This window comes from Ornithodoros turicata, chromosome 1 (assembly GCF_037126465.1).
Source record: "Ornithodoros turicata isolate Travis chromosome 1, ASM3712646v1, whole genome shotgun sequence".
Lineage (NCBI taxonomy): Eukaryota > Metazoa > Arthropoda > Arachnida > Ixodida > Argasidae > Ornithodoros > Ornithodoros turicata.
The window spans coordinates 191,485,071-191,507,369 of NC_088201.1; the positions used below are offsets into that span (position 1 = coordinate 191,485,071).

At 44.8% G+C, this 22,299-nt stretch overlaps 1 protein-coding gene across 7 annotated transcripts in view; it reads left to right on the forward strand.

Annotated features, from left to right (window-relative positions):
* LOC135378889 (atlastin-3-like) overlaps window positions 1-22,299 on the forward strand; it is a 191,258-nt gene that overhangs the window by 166,027 nt on the left and 2,932 nt on the right. For 4 of the 7 annotated variants that reach the window (XR_010418606.1, XR_010418607.1, XR_010418608.1 and 1 more), the window contains exons 15-17: window positions 7,356-7,418; window positions 9,517-9,569; window positions 13,930-13,992. Coding sequence is in view for 4 of the 7 variants with exons in the window: in XM_064612050.1 (XP_064468120.1) it covers window positions 7,356-7,418; window positions 9,517-9,569; window positions 13,930-13,992 (179 nt within the window). In the remaining 3 variants the exon portion in view is untranslated. Of the gene's footprint in view, window positions 1-431; window positions 561-3,239; window positions 3,646-7,355; window positions 7,419-9,516; window positions 9,570-13,929; window positions 14,076-22,299 lie in introns of those variants that run through there. The other 3 variants (XM_064612049.1, XM_064612052.1, XM_064612051.1) reach the window with 3 other exon arrangements.

Below are 22,299 nucleotides of genomic sequence, written 5' to 3' on the forward strand. Positions count from 1 at the left end.
TGCTGCAGGTGGTTGCGGATCGGGGTGTCGGTAATCGTCGGTTATGCGTTATGCCTACCTCTGTATTTGTGAATGACAAGCTCTTGATATGGTCGCTAAAAAGAGAGCGTTTGCCATGTTATTTGAAAGGCAGCAGTAGGTATCCTCGCGCAGGTGATCGTTGTGCTTTCGTCGGTGTTCGGTTGTCGATTGTGGATGCGTATAATAACGTCATCCGCATCGACCATCGCTTTTTTATCGTCTGTTGTGCGGCCTGTGTGGTGAACTGCAACGATCAAGAGAGCCTCTCGATTGATGGGGCATTCCAGCAGAGTCTTTTATACGCTTTCGAGCCTGATATCATGTTCCCAACGTGTGTACAAGTGCTTGATCACTGTAGGCTATGTAAACAAAGGAAAGAACACTGATGCAAGGGTGACCTTATCCTGCAGGTGACTCCCATACGCATAACTCGACGTGGTACTTTCAACGTGCCACAAATCTGCAACGCGTTAGACCATCTCTTTGCTGGCTGTGTTTCTTTGTAGTGCGACTCCTACGGAAAACGTACTCATGGTGCTGCCTTGTTTACGTCCAGTGTGTGTGTGTGTGCGTGCGTGTTTCTTTGTTTGTTTAGCGCTGTTTTCGTCAGTTACCCAGGGCGTCCCTGCTTGTGAGCGTGGAAGTTGCCAGTGTCGTGACCCCCTGTTAGTGCGGTGCTGTGCTTACCTCTGATCTCCTTTATTTCTGCATTTCAGCATATAAGATTATTGTACAAATCATTAAGCACTAAATTGATTGTTCTGTTCAGCCAACAAAGATACATCATTACGTTGCGACTGTCTCTTGCTCTGATGAAATTTCACACAATGGGAACATACCTAATGTATATATTTGTCCTTACTTGTCATCAGCTATGATGCACTTGACATCACAGATGTAATAATTGCAAACATAAACGGCCACACTTTAATGCCATTACACTGCATCCGAGCCATTCAGAATTTGTAGTTTATTGAGACTGTGTACACAAAATACAGATGTTAAAATGAACCAAATACCTCGTAAAGAAGGATATCTTATACCGGTCTCAATAGTGGTGTTTCAAGGATGGAGCAAACAGGAAAGGACCAAAGAAAACACACACAACAACAGCTGCAACATCAGCCACAAACAAGCCTGTGCTGCCATTTTGTTCAATAATTGTGTTGAGCTTATTTGTTCAAAGCCATATATTATTCAGGAAACACTTTTACGCACCTGGTTGGGGACTTATCTATTTTTCCATGCTCATTCTTTACAAACTTCTCTCTCGACTCATTACTGGCATTGTAAGCAATTTCACTGGCATTATCATCGCACCATTACATGCCAGAACATCACCACCACCAATGCCTAAAAACTCGCCACAGCTCATGCCATGCTATAATACGGCTGCCAACAGCACATCATGCACTAAGCAAGCGTATGAAGGCGGGGTAGTTGGTACGAATTCATTCCGCAGCAGAGAGACGTGGACAGAAGGACGACGACTGCATCATTCACTACGATCTTTGAAATCACTCCTTATTCAGTTTTTTTTTTTAATTTATAAAAGAATTTGCATAGCGATGCAGTTACAGTTATCACTTCACTCTTACACAGATTGTAGAGGACGCTACTAGTTATCTCATTGGAAACGATGACCGCTAGCAGGCGCCGATGTTGAGGGTGTTTAATAAAAGGAACCGGCATGACCGGGGGGCGTGCTTTTTTCTTGTTTTTCTGCCCGCTATCAAGACTGGGTACGTCTGCAGTTACTCGTCAATTCCCAACATTCAGTCACCACCACTCAACTTTGACTGTGAAATGACATAAGAGGCCTGTGTGATGCCACGATAAAGATAATCTCCATTGTACAATTGTGTAAACTTATTTAGGGCATTTTTACTTCAGCAGCTCTTCACCTCTTTCTTGACATTTTTTCTAGTTTTCCAGTCATGCAATAGTTCTCAGACTATTCCCAGTTTCCCATGCTTTACTGGATTGCAGACATCCTGAAATACAGACGATGATTCAAGCAACTCAGCAACTGGGCGTTTGAGGCTTACATGTTTGTATCATCCGTATGTGTGGCCTGCTTCGACTAATTTTCGTTTACACAGATGATAAAGCTATGAAAAAATTATTGCACAGGCTGCATTTCTGCACTGTGTGGTTATGCAGTTTGACTGCACACCTTTGTACTGGGAGATTGTGCTATTTCTTGAGAAACAACACAGTGGAATACTACAGCAATGCACACCTAGAGATGCTCATTCTAGCATAAAATCTCAGTGCTACAGCAAACAGCAGCACTGATTATTGTCTGCTCGCTTTCTATATTGATCTGTATCATACCGTAAGGAGAAGTCTGCAGTGGAAAATTGGACGCAATGCAAATAAGCTTATACAAAGAAAAGGATGCAACTTGAAATCATGTGCATCTTAGCTACAATGTGCTGTATTACTTTTATTAAAATTTACATGATTGTATATCTTTCTTCTGCAATTTCAGTTATTTTTTAGCCACATTGGCAGTTGTCACTTTGCAGAAGCCGACATATTGATCCAGTTATGTCAGCACAAATCTATGCAACTGAACAGTTTAATGTAGTGAGCATGGTGTACTGTATCATCAAGGACAAAGCCTGAGAGCAGATTTATGGGACACAATGCTGAATTCGTGGTAAAATAATGTAGATGCCTCTGCATGACTAACCACCTAACTTCAGTAATGAGTGGTGGACATGCAGAGTCTTCAGGCAACTTCTGGTAATTAATACATGTCATATGGGAGATGGTTTGCAAGATACCAGCACCCAAAGCAACAGTTTCACAGATTCTGGCCATATGCATTACGTTGGCACAGCCAAGAAGAGCATGTAACTACTTCGGTCCACTTTCCTGAACTTTAGCACCCCTAAGAGTGCCATAGAAAATGTGGGGGGGGGGGGGGGGTTCTAAAAAGAAACAGTAGTAGTGTCAATTTCCCATTAAAAAGAAATGAAAAATTCCACACACACAACCACAAGATTTCTGAACCTATGGTGAAGCTAGCTCTTACACAGACATGTTTTTTGTGGGGCATGGCATGGTGTGCCTAAGCTAATGCCAGTCACATATTTGAATAGCAATAAATTTGTATAGCAATTATTTTCTTCACATATGGCATTGAAGAACGGCTTACCTGAAACAAAATAAATAATCAGGTTTGACACATATACAATCATACGTCACAGGCATTTGGTGCCAGTCATGCAGTGAAAGCAGTGTGCACGAGACGCCACATATTCTCCTGGTGATCATGTGAAGGCTTTCCAACACTAAATGTATGTACGTGGTATCTTGTATTGCAACAGCATTCAGGCACTGTTTCGAATGACAGATCCATAGATGTTAGAATCATTTGTCATGATGCTGATAACACATTCTTAGTTACACCAGAACTTTGTGACCGTAGTATGCCCATATTCTGTTTATTCTCTACTCACTGCTGTACATTTATGGGTGGAGTGCGAGGCAAGGAAGAGGAGAGCTGGTGTGAAATGAGAGTACCAATGTACAGGACATGTCATACAGCAAAAACCTTGGACACTTAGCATGCACCTGAGCTGGTGCAAGGAGAACAAGTTGTAACATAATTGAAGGTAAAGTGATGTACTACGCATATGGCATATTAGCAGGATTTGGTTTGGTTCACTATTTTGTAACTCAGCTATTCAGAACACGTTCAAGACATGCACAACACAGCCAAATTAGAGGGTAGTGTTTCGGGTGTGTTGTATGTTGTGTGTTGTTACCGTCAATAAATTTTCCTGTTACAATTAGAGGTATTGTGGCATTTGCGATGAATAGAAGCATGATTGCAATGTGGATGCAGGTGTATATGATAAATCATGTGGCATGATTCCATAGGGATGTGTTTTTCGATTCTTAAGATTTACCTCAACAGGATCAAGCGGTCTTCAACCAAAGTTAGCTCGAAAGAGGGGATCCCGACGTTTCGGAGCCGAAACGGCTCCTTCTTCAGGGGTGACGAACTAACAGGGCTAACTTTGGTTGGAGCCACGTTGATCCTGTTCAGTTTCTACCCAACCAGACACACCTGTGTCAAACATGTTCACGTTTAAGATTTACCTGTACAGGATATGAGGCTACACAAAAAGAGTGCACAGATCACACCAGTGTAAAGCTGCAGTGCGTCGAGTAATTTTTAACAGTCTTGCTCACAAAATGATGCAGGACAGCATGCGTACATTTTTGCTTGAAAGAAAAGCCTTGAGCTTCAGGAGACACAAAAGGGACACCATTTTTTGTTTAGCGCTGTATTCACACTGAACAGATGAGCACATGGATAAACTCTGTGGCCATATGACAGCTATCAACGACGTAAAAGGAGGAGAGCTAGTGTAACATGGGTGCTTGTTTACCCTGCTTTACTACTGTCGTCTATATCCACACTGAACACATGAGCACAGAAATAAACTATGCGGCCATACGGCAGCTGTCAGTAACGTAAAAGAACGATAGCTACTGTTAACATGGGTGCATGTTCTTCCATGTGCTCGTGTGCTCAGTGTGGATATAAACGGCTGCAGTGGCTGGACAAATCTGTACCCATGTCAACGCAAGCTAACTTTCTTTTGAGTAGTTGACAACTGTCATGTGGCCATGTACAATTTATCCATGCGCTTATGCTGCAGTATGGGGGAACGACATTTCCATTTTGATGTTGCATGAACCAGCTGATTCCTATTATAATTGTCAGTACTATCTATTGATGAGTCTGTAGCCTATGTTTTGTTATATTCATCTGGAAGGTGCTATATGCAGTAATTGCAGTTGATCTAATTTTCAACTTTAAGTGCAGTTCAATGGGAGCAAGAGAGCTTCAAAGTTTCTGTACACATTGCCATTTATTCCTGTGCAATTCAAACGTACTGCAGTACCACACCTCAGATATATTGGTGGAGTCAGCATGTGGAATGTAGCAAGGATTTTTTTTTCCTTGTGCGCCATTGCTCACTTATGTTCTCATGTGACCTTGACAACTAATTGAGCAGGATATCCAGAGTGCACGTTTCTATGAAAAAAGTCATCCTTGTGGAACTACGTAATAGCCTTTATTGTCTGAATATAAACAAAAAGCTCACGAATACAAAGTTGTTGTGATGAATGAGTCCATAGCAGAAATTTTCAAGAGAGGATCTCCAGAATATATGTGCTTATACAATGCAGAAAAGCTGTCAGTGATTGGTCATGGTTATGTACCTGCAATAGCAATGATGATTCTAAAAGGTTCGCAGCCTCCTTTAGCACATTGCTGTGTAGTGTGTTTTGCAGAAGCAGCCCTACAAAAGCACATCTACTGTTACCAAATGATAAATCAATATAAAAGTAAGCAGCTGTCCCTTTGAATGTTTTCTAATGTAGCAGTGGCAACACGATACCTGAATAACATATTTTTATTGGTCTGCTCTACTGTGGCATGCTGAAATAAGTAAAACACACATTTCAGTTTCATCTATGCTTGCATGTGAATCCAGGGGAAATGGGGACCTCCTTAGCTTTTGCTCCGGTATTTTCATAATCGGGGAACGTAAAATCTGCTCAAATTTCGTGTTCAGTGTAGTGCAATAACATGCAATACCTCCATGCCTTGATAGTACCCACACAACAGCCGCAAGACGCTAATGCACTTTATGATCAGTCCTATTGCACTGTTAGATGTCTCTGGAGATTAGACATGCTGCGAAGAGATGATAGATACTGGGATGGTTGATAAGCATGCCAGTGGATAACGCCCCCAATTTCTCCATCGGGGCTCGCAACAAACATCTAGCACGTTATTGCTCTAACTGTACAATGACAGGGGCGCTTACAGTGTGTATCACCGGAGATGACGCTCATAATAAGCGCCAGCACTACTTATGCTTTGTTTTTGAAGATGCACATTGACGTTCGGCCATCCGCACGCTCTCTCGGTCCCTTGGATTGGTATATGGATTTTGTCCAGTGGCACATGTCGATGTCACTCTCTTTGACCACACTTTGACGGTGCTTTTTACGTTTGTCATGCAAAAGTTCGCTATAGCGCCTTGTAAAAACAACAGCCGCATTTCGTACCCCCAGTCAAGCGTTACGCCGTTTTTGTTTACTAACCGTGCATTTGAAACGATTCTGCTTAATTTTTACCAGTTAACTTCGAATTAGTGCAACATCACCTACCGCAACCAATCTACGATAGTTTTTTCAACACACACGTCCACAGTAGTTGCAACGTATACTTAGACCGATGTTAAACTAGCCCGTCGCCTAGTTTAAAATACGTCCCATTCAAATGCATGGCGCTTAAACCACCAGTTTAAGTAGCTTGGGTGGATGATCGAAATGGAACTTTTGAGGCAAATATTCGTCCCATTGTGATCAAATCTGTCTCCTGGGCGCTTCTAGTAACTATATTAATCGAAACTTACCCAAGATTTGATGAAAGATTAGGCCTACCGGCTACCATCGCTTCTGGCAGACTCTGGTGAAATACGCATGCGCTGTGCAGGAAGCTCGCTATGTGCGCCGCCATAGGCTTCACAGCAGCAGGTGGTAGAGCATGGGGTGGTGATCCAGGATTGGCGAACGAAAGTCTCACGTGATTGATTTAAACCCGACGTCACTAAACCAATAGTTTAAGTAAGTTGGTGAATACGGACTCTACAAACCCGCGTTGCACACTTTCAATATGGACTGGTGCTGTCTTCCCATATTGAAAGTGTACAACGCAGGTTTGTACATGTTCATTTTGATAGGCATATAGCGCGGCGGCCCCATTAGGAGTACTATAAAATTATTGGGATACGCAAAATGGTGTCACTTGAAATAGGACGTAAGAAGCGTGAGCTCGCCTTTTTGTTTAAATGTGTGCATGGTCTATTAAACTGTTCAGAGTTGGCTGAATCCGTTAATTTCTACGCTCCTGTAAGGCGTTTTAGACACGTCCATTTTTCTTACAAGTCTTAGATCTGTAAACCGTAAACAAAGTACTTATAACAGGATGGAAACTGGTGACTTTGACATTTTTGCGTCTTTTAAGGTCCAAGGGCAACGTTAACTAACAGTTAAATTTATCTATGTCTTCTACTTGCTTACTTGTGTTTGTGCACCATATAGTTAGGCAAAGTCATAGAATAAAATAAACAATTGTTTTTCGCGTTTATCCGGCATAATTTGGAACGAGACTCTTCAACAGGGCATGTCAATATGTATGTATTTCTCATTCGCTGTACAGGTTGCATCGACATGTCAAATACAAGGCTCAGCGCGTTGAGAAGTCAGTTAACATGTCTCTTTCACTCTTCCAGATGATTGACTGCTTCTGGACAAGCTGTAGCATGACATTTCGCAGCGCCCTAAAGGAAGTCGAGGTGCGTAATGGGGTACTCTAAGTTGATTTTAGGGGTACTGTTGAGTAGTAGGAAATTTTTATCTAATCGGTAACCTGAGCTCTCAGTACGCTCACGTCACAGTTTTCGTTCCAATTTCGCTCAAATGTTTTTTTATAGAAAATTAAATGAAAATTACGCACAACACTATGTCGGAGTCCCCACCAATTGCATATTGCTCGTCAAGTACGCCAGTAGAACTCCATGGCATGCACATAACACTGAGTCTGAAACAAGAAACGTCGATTGTTTCCCTCCAGACGTCGCTCCGAGTCGTTTTAAGGGCTAAACGCATGGAGCGTTTTTCCGACGTTTTCAGGACGCGCGCGCGCTCGGCGTGCGTGTGACCTCGTAAAAACCAGTTTTTCAACGCGCGCGGAGGGCGTACGCCGGAATCTGTCGACTACAGATATTCGCGCGCGTCTGGGCGCGTTTTCCGAGAAGTAGACAGAACCATGGCCATCGTGCGGCAGAGAAGGTGGCGTATGAGCAGCTCGCATAAATTTTTAGGACATTATCCATCACACTAAATTTACGTGAACATTTTAATGGTATCTGGAATGAAGGTACGCAGGAACCACAGGAAAGAAGAGCATCTGCACGTTCTAACAGATATTTGTGGTCGACGAATATAGCAACAGTGGCGTGCGTCACTCGCTCCGTACGCGTCCCATGCGTTTCGGATGGTCGCCTCGCTGGCGTTTCTTCGCCGCGTGTGCAAGGCCATGGCGTACGCGCGACGTTTTGACGCTGAGAAATCGTCCAATGCGTTTCGCCCTTTAAGCCGTAAACGCGTCGGACGCTTTCCCAGCGTCAAAACGTCGCGCGTACGTCATGGCCTTGCACACGCGGGGAAGACACGTCAGCGAGCGACAACCCGAAATGTTTGTAACGCGTATAAAGCAAGTGACGCGCGCGGCAATGTTGCTCTAATCGTCGACCACAAATGTCTGTTAGAATGTGCCGATGCTCTTCTTTCCCACGGTTTCCTGCGTTCATTCATTTCAGATGCCCACTGAAATGTAGAAGTAAATTTAATGTGGTGCATAGTGTCCCAAAAAGTTATTCGAGTTCCTCACATGCAACCTCGTCAACAGCACGGAGGCCATGGTTCTGTCCACTCCTTGGAAAACGCGCGCGAATATCTGTAGTCGCCAGATTCCGGCACAGGCGTGACATAAACCCGCCATTTTTGTAACTACCGTCCAGCGGGTTCTTCTCGCAAAACCACCATCCTGTCCTGGTCAAACGTCATAGAAAACAGCATTCTGAGGTCATGTGACTTTGTTTACTTGGCGTTGTAGTGCTTGACGAGATATTCCCATCGGCATAAAGCCAAGAGATGAACGTACTCTGCCAGCGTAAACTATACGTGGCCCATTTCTCCTCAGTGTAAGTAGGTCGCATCAGTTCAGTGTGTCATAATGCAGGGTCGTCATCACATCTTTGGAAGTGTTCAACAGTACAAGGCCTCACGTACAAAACAACCCGTTTAATGCGAGATTATCGGGTGAAAATACTTACTTTAAGGTCACGTGTGCGTTGACGTTTGCTGTGACGAGCGACCAGGACCTGTCCAGAATGCATTGCGTTCGCCCAGCACGCTTTCATCTGTGAAGCAATACGTTGGAGGCTAGCCCTGTTGATTCCGACTTACACCATCCGCGCGCGTTGGAAAACTGGTTTTTCCGAAGTCACACGCACGTTGAAAACGTTGGAAAAACGCTCCATGCGTTTCGGCCTTCACCGCGATTTCACTAGCACATTAAAAATATTTAGCGTTTCCTGTCACGTGCATTAGTTCTTGTGCCGTGTTTACAAGCAATAATAATAATAACAATTGCAATAAACAACAAACTGCCAAACTAAACCGCCATTTGTTTTTTTATGTTAGGTTAAGCCGGTGACTATTTTTTTCCTTGTGCGATGATCACCCGACTTTTTGAACATCTTCGCCGACATAAATACTACTTTTATCTGCTAGTTTACGGTACCTTTAAGAGTGATGTGTTGACGTGTGGGTGATTATAGGGATAGAGTAGAAGTATACGTGATAATCAGTTATTGCTTCATGTTGCAGTCGGCACGAGCCAGAGGTAACGTGAAGAGGAATACAAGGCTGAACTGGAAAAGGTACGGAGTAAATTAGACGGGCTGTCTGCTTAGGAAGGGTGGAAAGCACGGCAGGAAAAGATAGGAGCCACGAGAACCGATAAACGGAAAACGTTTCCCGACTAGCGAACTGGGAAAAGGTTTTCGTATCAAAGGAATGCCAACTAACCTCGATGCTATAGGACCGAGAAGGCGGCAAAGAGAAGAGCAAAGCAGCAAAAGCGACAAACATAAGGAAAATATCGGCGGCATTGTGTTGGTCGTTGTTGTTTAAAACTATGCACATAAGACGTGGGTGGATCGTTTTCTGGATGGTCTTTAAATAGAGCCTGTAATTCCGGTTTTACAGCATATCTGCACCGTATCACCCAATCTGAAGAAGTGATCGAGACAAAAAGAGAAAGTATAACTCTGGGCTAGTTATTGCGGCCGTGACAAATGGTAATCTCTACAGTATGTGAAGATTGTAGCACGAGCACATGCTTCGCCGTTGAATCAAATTTCTGGCACATTGCCATCTCGTTGGCGCGAACAGGGCTGGTGTACTGTGTGAGAAACGGTTGCTTGATATTTTCAGCTGTGTAGTAAAAGGGCCTAAGCGAAAATAATAACGATTTGTCCTCGTTGCTAGACCTAGTGAACACGGCGGTAACAACAAAATAATAACGCGAGGCAACAACGGGCCAGCTTCCTTCCACCGTGAGGTCGTCGTGCTGAGGGAGAAGTACTCCGCTAGCGCGATCTGTAATGCTTCACCGGTACCTGTTCGAAGAGAGAACCGGGGGAAGCCAATGTGGACTGCGATCTGGGGTCAGAAGTAACAAGACTGTGACGTACGTACTCTTACCGCACCGCTGTTTTCGTTCAGGAAGGGGAAGAGAAAGAGGGTGCTAGAAAGGAGCATGTCACGTCTGTTCGGCGTTGCTTTTCTTTTCGTTGTCGTAACGGCCCTAGAGCAGGAAGCCGCTCTCATTCAAAAGGTGGAAAAGAATGGAGGTTCAAGGCTGGCACTGCGAAGGATTTCAATATTTCTGTGATTCTTGCGTCAACGCTGTCAACCATCCTGATGAAAATAGACATTTGCTTCCGCACGTCTCAACCAGCCTCGCCTGCGCGCTGGACGACACAGAAGACAACCATTTACCTGGGACGAGAACGAACTCGTACAGAAAGATTCACAAGAAGCTAAAAAGGAGGTTGATTGATTCGCGCTTGTCGATGCGGACGTCGTTGATCGTTCCACGGATGCCGACATCGTGAACATTGCGTTACCTGGGCAAGGCGCAAATGAAGACGTGGCAGAGGGGAAACCACGGGATATTCAGTGGACAGCGGAAGACCATAACATCTCTCAGTTACTGCGTAACAAAGACGAACCCAGAGTCAAAAGCGGTGCATGAAGAAGCTGGAGAATGCGACCCTGCAACCTGATAAAACTGCTTCGTAGCGTGAGATCACGACGGTTTTCGCACCGAAAGGAAAACTGTTCACAAATGCTTATTTTGACGATGTTCTTTCGCATGCGCTTCCGCGTAACGTCTGCGCAGTTCCAGGGCTATTCTTACAGTCCTTGCCCATTCCCGCTCTTAGCGAATTACCGCGTAGCGTATAACGATTTTTTTTCGGTCCCGTTGACTTTGCTATAACGAGGGCCTACTGTACTTCGTAATTCTTTTTTCGACAACTGTGGCCACCAAGAGAGAGCATCATTTATCACGCATCGAAGTGCCTTCAAGTGGACACGAACGCCTTTTGTGTTGAAAAGGCTTGTCCTGTATGCCTCTAAGCGTTCGAAGCCATTCGATGCGTGCTCAACTCAGCGCCGCTTTTTGGTCTCCTGGACGTCAACGCACCTCCGACGACTACCTGCGGCGCATCAGCCACTGTCCTCGCAGCAGTGTGCACCCAGAAAGAAGAAGGAAACGAGACTTAGTTGATCGTGCTCGCTGATCGCCTACAGAGACCGGAAGTAGGCTACACAGCAAGGTTTGGCAAGCTGTAGCTGTTCGGGCAATAACGGTGAAGTTTAGAGATCGCCTACTTGGCAGACCATTTTATCTCTTGACTGAGAACTGGTCAGTTGCCTGTTTGACTATAGAGTTGAAGCCCTTTCGTCGCCTTACAGACATGGTGCTTGACCTAGTGGAGTTTGACTTCTCGATAGAACATCGGCCACGACGTCGAAATCGTGTGGCTGATACGTTGCCGCGATACTGATGTGCAACTGTATCCTAGTTTGACACCGCTCATCACGAGGCAAGCTGAAGATAAGACATGAGAGGCTATTTGTGCAAGACTGGAGTCAGGACAGGATACCCGGAACTTTGATGGCGTCCATGACCCCTTCGGTATAAGGTTGTGCTTCCTGTACTGCACACAGCTGTTGTCCCAGTGAAGATACAACAACATGCCCTTGAATTGGTTCATGGTGGTGGTGGACACACCCGTGCTCCGATAAAGTGAAGGACCGCTATTAGAGGCGAAAGATGGCTGCTGCAACAGCAGAATACGTCCGAGTTTCCAAGTGCACAACGGGCCCTGTCAGCTGTCCCGATGTGTTTCGTGCCCACGACAGAAACGCCTTGCAGTGACATACGTCGTAAAATCACAATGGGCCCAACCGAAGAAAAGTCAACCAATTCGTCACCCGGTATTACATAGTCCCAGCAGCAGTGCCCACAGCTTTGACAGGGATCTAATTCTCATTCAGGAAACATCTCCATTCACCATCTCACAGCTTTGGAATACCGGGCGTCTGCCTCTGTGACAATGCCAAGTCATCTGACTCACACCAGTTTAAAAGCTTCATGCATGTGCACGCCCCATTTCTCAATAGAATATCACGCCACCAGCAATGGACTTGTCGAACAAGGTAATACAGCGTTCCTGACGAGGGAGCTATATGCAATGGCGATTAGTCACTTTAGGTCGCTAAGCTGGACGAAGGTGCTGTTGCTGCAAGCACTACACGAAACCGGACCGCAGGGCCTTCCCCCTTTGGACTTTAGTTTGCGTTTGTACTAAAACTCCCGTAATAAAAAGCCTGACTTGCATGGGTTCGGGGGCAAGAACCTATCTAACACGGTAATGAAAAGCATGCTCTTTAATCCAAGTGTTCATGATCTTTTGCGCAAAAGAGTCCCAGTCACTAACCACGTTCAGCGTGAACGCGGAAGAAGCTGTGAAGTGGCCTGTGTACCTGAGGGATGTACTTCGTAATATGGCATCAATAGCACAGCGGTCGTCTTGCCGAGTTCAGAAAGCCGTCGCAAAATGTGCCCAGGTCCACCTAGGAATGAGCCGGTTTGAGGGACTTGAAGGTGTCGGATAGCAGCTGAGTTCAGATATAGCGACGGTACCGAGACCGGTACGGAAGCGATGAGCTCGAGAGGTTCCCGCAGTTGACTTGCCAGGTCGTCGCACGGGCGTAGGACGTGGTCGGGTTGGATAGCTTCCAGCGTTCGATGTCCGGCAGCACGCCATCGAAGCCGATGCAAAATTTGGAGTAGTGATGGTAAAAGGGCCGAATTATTCGCCAGACTGAGGTGTTCGTAATCCGGACCACCAGATGCAGAGGAGATGGTCTTCCCCTACATGAGTCCCGGCTGGCGGGGATGGATTGTCCCAGCGAGCAGATGTTCGTGGACTCACGCTAGGACGCTGCCGGTAGAACTGAAGCTGCTACTGGCAGCTCGTGTCCGTAGCGGGGTGGCTTTGTTGTTGTCCACAGACCGCCACACGTCTCGACGATGATACTTGACCTCGAATATGTCCCCACTGCAGAGACGGCAGCAATCGAGCAGTGTTGCGTTATATCTCAGTAATGAGTAAGGCAAATGAATGACATTTTGTGTGGACTAATGTCCGATGTAATGCGAATATTGGCCAATTAATGTGTAGTGGCCTTGCTCTTTAGCTGAGAGTCGGCAGTGACGAATTCTGCCTGGTTGAGGCTACCTTCGTCACCGACAAGGTCACCAAGACGCAGAGGAGAGCAAAAATGCAGCCTCGCAACGCAAACCCCCTGTACCCTTCAATAACTCTTGCATGTGATTGCTGATTTAGGTAATCAATACCGCCCTCATCCGGACGATATCATTCATAGGTAGCAGAAACACACACATAAGGCTAATCACGTCTGTCTGCAGTACGCGCTTCTCTGCTAGAGAATTTTGGGAAAATCTAAAGACAATGTTTATGAATGCACTAGACAACGCAACAAAATGAATGTAAATGCAATGTGTTAGTCTCCAAAACTGTAATGGCAATACACTACAAAGTAAAAGTACCACTCCACCTCTGTCTAACTGTGGTATAATTGATCCTTGTACGGAAGCTATTCGTCGTTGCCTAACATTGAATTGTTTCTTCCTCATTACAGGTACGGGCACAGCGTGCGGAGTTGGAAGAGGAGAAAAAAGAGATGGCATTTAAGGGGGGAGAGGTTTATATTATACGAATGCTGTATTTCCTGTTTTTGCTTAAAGGGACGGCCGCATCCAGGAACCCATTTTTGAAAGCGATATATACCGAAATATATTTATATATACATATATAAGTATAAAACTGAATTGGTATACGTTTTCACGCTATCTATTGCGCTTTCTTACACATAATCACTATTCAAGTTTGAAATAAACTTGTTCTGTTTTGCCTAGAGAATTTTTTGCTTCCCTTCCTATCGTCAGTTGCACAGAAGTGTGCTTCAGAAAAGAAACGAAAAGAAAACGTTCATCAGATATGAAGGCAGTACCGCTCCAACAGCTGTGCCAGACACACACACGCATTGCTGGTGTCACAGGGTTGCTGATTTTGAGTCGCTCATTCCATTTCTTCCGAGGATGCGTTGAAGTAGGCGGTATTCTATGTGCGGAAAGAAGAAAATGCGGAAAGACAAACTGGTTATTCCCTCAGCGCGCAGAGTCGCGCTGTGACACAGAACAAAACTAGTTTGGTTTAGTTCGCTGGTCGTTGTCTGCAATGTTTACTTCATCCATGATTTCAACAGCAAAATACGGGTGCAGCTCAGCGATTCATGCGAAAAGCAGCAACTTCTCCGCAAGTGTATACGCGGGGTCAGCCGGTTGTACCTGGTTTGGCTAGTCCCGAGTTTCACCGCTGTGCGGCGTCGATTTGGCGAAAAACGTGAGTACGAATGATAAATTGAAATTACGAAATGAATAAATGAATAAATGAATCTGGGCAATCAGTAGACCTCATCGGTCTGTCAACGGCACACATGTGACCTACGTTCTTCGAGTAGGAAAGATAGGTAACCAGCTCTTCCATATGCTTTCCTTAAAAATACATTTGCGATATTGGAGATACGATGAAAAGCCATTTGAAGCGTGAACACTCGCAGTCATGCGTCGTCGGCATCAAAGAACAGACGTGCTGAAGAAGCGAAGCAAAACAGGAAGTCAACGCTACGATGGCTGTCATTTGCATTTCTGTACACCTGTACGGAAGCGTATGTGTAAAATGTGCAGAATGGCCCAGGATACCATCAAGGTATCCTGTGATGAACTTGCAAACTAGAGATCTTTTGGAAGTCTCCTTGTATGAGGGTAAGCAAAGTGCAAACCTTAAAACTGCTATATACATTCGTAACTCTGTTTCGTTGCCCTGTGAGTTGCCCACATCAGTGCTGCTGTTCGTGTGAAGGGTTACTGACAGGTCGCGGTACGATACCACGCCGTAGAGAGCAGCGTGCATTTATAGAAAAGGAGGTCTAACCATTGGGAGGAAGCTAAAAAGAGGTTTGACGTATCAACCAAGCCTGAGGCCGTTTAATTGGTTCCTGTTTTTCTATGGGGCCTCTACATGGAGGAAAGGAGAAAAGGAGGCGCACCAACGGCTCTTCGACAGAAGAGAGAAGCGTGGGGCAATTGACGAAAGGATAGGAGATGAGCTGTAGCTTCTTTGGAAATACGCGGGGGTCATGTTACCTGAATAGCCCAATGAGGTCGTTTTGCACACGTCACTTTGGAGGCCACTTCGGCGCACTACCACTACACATCTCCAATTATTCCGAAACTATGCGTTGGGGGCTCCCATAGAGATGTATGTAACCGAAACCGGGGAGGCGATCGGTGATGTCACTGGAGTGGCTCCCCATCTCGGATTGACTTCTCAGAGCAGTAGGGCTCCTCGTCTCTCTCCTTCCTCCATAGGACTCTACGATCCAATGTTTCCACAAAATGGCGGCGTAGCTTGGAACGGGGAAGCGAGAATTGCATGAACTTCTTTTACAGATAACGTAAACTTCGTAAGGCAAGTATATATTCTATTCTAACTATCTCGGAAATCATCTTTAAGGTATCTCAAGTAGCGACATTTACGTGAAAAGTACATGTTTTGTCATAGTTAGGCCTGGCAAAATAGCGGTCCCAACAAAATCGCGAGAAAAACGAGACGTCGTCGCATTGGTGCATTTTATTTACATACACATTGATATCATCTGCTTATGATTTGTAAATAAAATATTGTATCAGCAGCTGTCTCTACAAAAAAAAGTAACAAAGAAAAAACAGACAAAAGAAAAACACGGTTCTGCTAGCGAGCGGTCCCGCCAGCTAGCATGTTCCCAACATGCCTGTCTTCACCCAGATGGTGGTGATGAAAGCGTCCGCGAAATCTATTGTGTTGGTAGGTCGATAGGGATCTGAACCCTATCCAATCTAGTTTCCCCAAAATGGCGGCATGCAGTAAATGAGGGCGCAATACTGGATGTCTTTTTTTAATTAGGACATAATTTTTATTAAAAAGGCTGTTAGGGGAATGTAAATTTCGTTTTCACAGGTGGGTAATGCGGCTACCCGCACATCCTGCACGAGAGCGTGTGCAACTATTGGACGACTAATTATCTGAAATTCGTTAGTTCCCTTATTAATTTGATTTTTGCTGTGAAATGCGAGGTAGCAGGATTCGGGCTACTCATTATTGAAATCTATCGTTCTTATTAAACACCCTGAGGTGTGTAGAGGAGGTGGAGAAGATGGCCACGCGCCTGGAGCACCGGCTTCAGTTCCACCGGCGCGGCCATGGAGATAGGCCACCGTCATCGCCTCTCCGTGGCATACCATCACCGTCGGTCGGGACTCATGTAGAGGAGGTGGAGTTCCTCTACAGTAGCATACTATGTGCAACGGAAATATCTGCCAATCAGAATATGGGCATGGGATATTTCCAGCAAGCATACTCCATTAGAACCCATAACAATTTCGTTAATACCTACTATTGTGTGTTAGAACCCATTATGGTTCGAATTTGACAAGCGTGGAACATATTGCTAATTAAACCACTGAAACCATTTGGCGCCATGCTCCGAAACCATGCTCCAGGCGCGTGGCCATCTTCGTTGTTGTCCACGGCCCGCTACAGGTGAAAACGTACTTTGGTATATAAATTACAAAATTTCGGTATGCAAATGAGCCAAAACCAGAACTACGCACTATTCGAGCGCAGAAAGAGCGACAGGCAATGGACGTGAAAGGGCCACGTGGTTTGAAGCGATGGAGCTGATTGGAGGAGGCGCTCATGTGTTGGTCAGATACCTCTCTGCGATGCAGGTAAGGTGAAGGTCGCGTCGTTCCCGCGCTCGAAAAGCTCGTATTTCTAGTTTCGACTCATTTGAATAGGGTAATATATAGCGTAAGCTGGCTTTTTGTTCTCTTGTCCTTGAGGAACTGCATACTGCTGCACGAAAGCTTGTGCATTTCTCACCGTAATGAATTCTAAATAGCGTAATAGCGTACTAGTGTTGCCGTTTAATAAATCTCAGAGAACCAAATGGAGCTTCAATGTTTTCCGTATTATTTGTGATGATGTCCCCTGGAATCAGTGGCGGATCCCGGTGTGGTGGTTCGCCGATAGCACCCAAACTTTTACATTTTTTTTTCAGGGAAGGATGACGGATGTATTTTGGTTACTGTTTTCATTTTCGATAGTGCTATACTGTCGTTTCGGTTATCCGTTTCTGATACCGGCCTTTCAATTTCGTTTCTGTTATGTTTCCGTTACTGTTTCCGGTAATGGAGCGGTCGTTACAGAGCTACGGGATGACAGCCTGTCCGGCTGTATCAGCGCCCTGTTTTGCCCAAGTGCTGCTTCGGTGTCACGCGTACACACCACACAAGTAATTTTACGTCGTTGGGATGCGCACATCGGCGCCCTCCCTCTTCCCTCTCACTACCTCCTCTCATGCGTAGAGACGCACTAGCACAGCGTATAGTGTGAACTGGGCGGCTCCCAGTTCACACTGTTGCATTCCAATTCGTGCCTGGAAATAGCATATTCGTTGGCAAGATGGCGTACATGCAGGCCAGCTGGTGGATGAACTCCATAATGTAAAAGGCTGAGTCTGGGCACACAGACCCAGGCAGCAAAACATCTTGGCCCAATATTGGTCCAATATTGGCAATAGAGGCCCAATATTGACTCAATCTTGGTCCCATATTGGGCCGGTATTGCCAATATAGGACCAATATTGGGCCAAGATGTTGTGTTTTGTGGGGAGGGACGACACGGACACACGACTCAATGTGTCGTACTCAGTGTGTTGTGTCGTCCCTCTGTGTACACTGACTCAGGCTTGTACATTATGGGGTATGCGTTGACATCCTTCTTCTTCTTCTGCCTGGAGTGTGGCCTATGATATGCATCTCCTGGTCTTCTGTGGTGTCACGTACAAGTCGGTTACCATGGCAACCCGCATTCGCACGCATTGGAACGACAAAGACGCGATAATGCGTGGCTTTACGTCGGGAGAGAGCTGTGATCATGAGCGACTCCAGTGATGGATCTGTAGATTAATTTTGGCCACTTCGGGGTTTTTTAACGGGCCCTGAAATAATCTCAACACCAGGCACACCGTACTTGACGTCCCACGCGGAAGACGGCGTATCAAATCAACCTCTGTCCTGCTACCAAATCGCTGGCGTTTTCGACCAGGTTGAAACCCGCACAGACGTAGCTTACATCTACGGGGATTCCCCCTTCTGAACACGGACGATGACGCGGGCTCGATTCGGTGACGGTGTCCGCTGTTCCTTTTTGAACATTGGCCTTGCACTAATTGTCACTTAGGTACCCAGAGTGAAGTGCAGTTGTAGAGGAGGTGGCATCCCTCTACATGAGTCCTGACCGGTGATGATGGAATGTCCCAGCGGGCAGATGGTCGTGGCCCCACGCTATAGGACGGTATCGGTAGAACTGGGGTTGGATTCACAAACGCGATCGTAAGTAACGCTAAGATGCGTTAAGACGTCGCAGCCTCCGACGCGCGCACGATGGCGCCGTAAGCACGATTCACAAAGCTATCGTAGTGGAGAGGGTACGCCTTTTCTAGAGGAAGAGGAAGTTGCTCATTTCCTGTCACGTGCAATACGGAGAGAAACAGTCAACCACTGATCTCTATCTTTAAAGGCTGGATTGCGCATGGGAGAGGGGCTCGCGGGGGAGAGGCGTGCATTCGGGCCGCCACGTTGGGAGGCCCTAAAGCGCAGTGTGCGCCCATAGAAAACAATGGGAGGCAACGGAGATTGTGAGTATTTATAGCGCTGCAGGCGTTGATCGTTGCTTGTCATCACACAATTTTGTAAGGTGCCAGTATACTGATGTATCCTAACAGTGTTTCACAGGTGTCCTGCCGTTCGATTCTTAATTACATTATGTTTTGCATTCCGAAACTAGACCGTCACAGCAGTGCAGCGCTGGGGATTGTACTACAGTACGTTTCCCAGCCAATATTTCAACAAGAAACGATGTGAGGTTAACAACCACCATGTATGTAATATCCCGTGTTGCGTTCTGGACAAAAATTGTTCCATAAAGAACGGTCTGGGAAAGTATATACTCGCATGGCAGAAAGAGATCGTTCTGTAGAATCACAGCCGTTGTTTTAGCCGTGTATCGGTTTCGTATGATTTATATCAAGCACCGCCGCAGAAAGTGTCTTTTAGTGAACGACTGCGGTGCTTTGCCTTGCAAATATGAACACACCGAAGCAGCCCAAATACGTTGTGAGCGTGATTTAATTGCTTCACGCAATTAGAACACGCTCGTTAGGACAGTTAATCAGGTAGTGATGTAAGCTTAATCAATTAAGTTACTTAAAAGTGGTAACACCTCCTTGAGACACAAGATTTACCTCTTTTTGAAGTACAGCCCTTCTATGTTTGTTTGTTTCTTCCTTCATTTGTTCTGATTATTTGCAGGCGCGGTTGTGCCAAACTGAATGTCCTTCTCGAGTACTCACATGCTTTTGCTGAATACAACTGCAGCGTGAGCAAAGCTGCTTAGGAACGGGGGCCTGCTATCCAGTGCTGACTTTGTCATGCTTGTTATGTGGAGCACGTTCGAAAAAATGCAGCTGCACATCTGAAACTCCAATGAGTATCATCCTCATCTAAAAGAGAGTGTCGTAGCACCGTTGTGAGACCAGACACGCTTTCTGAATATATTCTATGGCACCTTCCGCAGTTTGCACAATTTTGTTCAGCATCGAAGTCTCTCCTAGGAACCACTTTGCATTAACTGTGACTCCCATCTTACATTTTGATGTGCAAGGGCCTTCTTGCACTACACACGTATGGTCTGCAACAGGATAATTGCAGCAGGACGATTTGGAGCTTGAAACAGTTGTGATTTTGTCATTTTGGCCCTCGTGTACCCCGTCTGTGAAACGTAAACAAAAAAAATCTAACACGATATGCTTTTGTAAAAAGGTCACTGATGGTGAGTAAAGAGAATATACAAGTTCAAGTTTATTCAACATTTTATATCATACATTATATTATTCAACATTTTATATCATACATTATATTATTCAACATTTTATATCATACATTATATTATTCAACATTTTATATCATACATTATATTATTCAACATTTTATATCATACATTATATTATTGAACATTTTATATCAAGTTTATGCAACATCAAGTTTATTCAAGTTATTTCTTGCACTTATGCGTTTCAGGGTACAATGAACGTGCAGGGAGGTCGCAAAAGGCTACATTTATTGTTTTGTGACCTTGCTACAATGGCAGTATATATTTTAGGAATGACAATGGTCAGGTACGCTCTCTAAATTTGTAGCACTCAATTTTAGGTTGGAATGAGCAATGAATAGCAACTTCCCCACTGATATTTTCTCATATATGCTAAATTTTAAATTTAATGTGATCGAATATGTGATAATATAATAATAATATATAAGAATATAATATGTGATAAATGAATGTGATCAACAGTAGATGTAAACAACACCAGTAGCCAGAGAAGTGCATTCTCAAGAAATAATTTTCTTCTTATAGCATATATGTGCATGCCTATTAACTGAAACAATTATCACGGTTCTCACGGTTTTAATTTCTGAGAGTGTACTGTAGAGACGGCTTAGATCTACAACAGTTAATACAAGGTATTATATACTGTGAACACATTTAAAAATCCCATGTGACACATACTTTCTGGAGATACTGTGGTAATCAAAGTTTGTGGGCATTACGCAGGTTGTGCACCCATTTCTTGAGTATGTCGAGGCAGCTGTGAAGTAACCTGCATTGATGATGATTATTCCAATTTCTATGGTGCATCGACAACAAAGGAAATAATACATCAAAACATTGGTTTGGGTGCAACCAGTTAAAAATGAATGTGTTGTTTAATAAATGCATTGGACAAATGTTAAAACATCAGTTTAAAACATGGTTTACAATCCCTGTATCTTCTAAAAATTAGAAAGATGAAAAACTATTCTAAAAAGAATATGGGTAACGCTTCTAAAAAGAATTATAATCTCTAATTATTATATTGCTGGGTGAAGGAGCCTAAAGTGTAAGGTGTGTTTCTAATGTGAACATGTAAGAAAATATGCAAAACTGAGAGAGGCTAACCACAGTGTGTGCACTGAGGTTGTTCCTTCCTGTAAAGTAGAAACCAGTGGATGAGGAACGTGATACTTACCTCTTCACCCAGCCGTATCACACTACACAGATTATTCACTGGGTAGCCCTCACGACGAAACCTGTATTGAGAGACCACTTTTGCCTTAAAAACTGCTTCAAATAGCACGACACGCTACAAATTATTACTATCGTAACAAGCTGACGATACAGCTCAAACAAAGGCGTTATTCAAGTCGCGCCACACCACCGTTACGTAGGATTCTTTGTCACAAATCAAACCAAGGCACAAAACAATGCCAATACATGAAAAAAGGTGGCAATCGTGGTCTCATTATGACGTAATACCGAACTTGTGCGCGAAGGTAATTCAAAGAAATGAATGTGGCACTTGCTTCCGCAGAGAACACCGTGTACCATGCTAGCAATGCATGCAAAAAAGCGCTCGAGTGCTCGCACATATATTGATGACAACACTACCTGTGTAGTGCAACGTGTTCTCTCAAGCATATTATGCACTCAAACTGTATTTGCCGCCGGGTAAAATGCAAGTGTACTCGATTGAACGTCCGAAGAGCGATCAAGCAACCTGCATCCAGTGCTCGTTTTGGGCAAAAAAACACTTCATAATGGTCAACTAAATATACAGAATGAACGCCTATTTATTCCTCGATAAAGAGTGACTCACCTGTACAAATTTAGGCCCTGTAACCTTGCCAGTACGGTTGGTACGACCGTAATTGCAAGAAGTTGCCATGATCGCTGCGGCGACTGTTGCGGGCACCGTAAGATGGCGGCCGGTTTCTTCACGCTCGCGCTCCCTATCCGCGATCCAGCC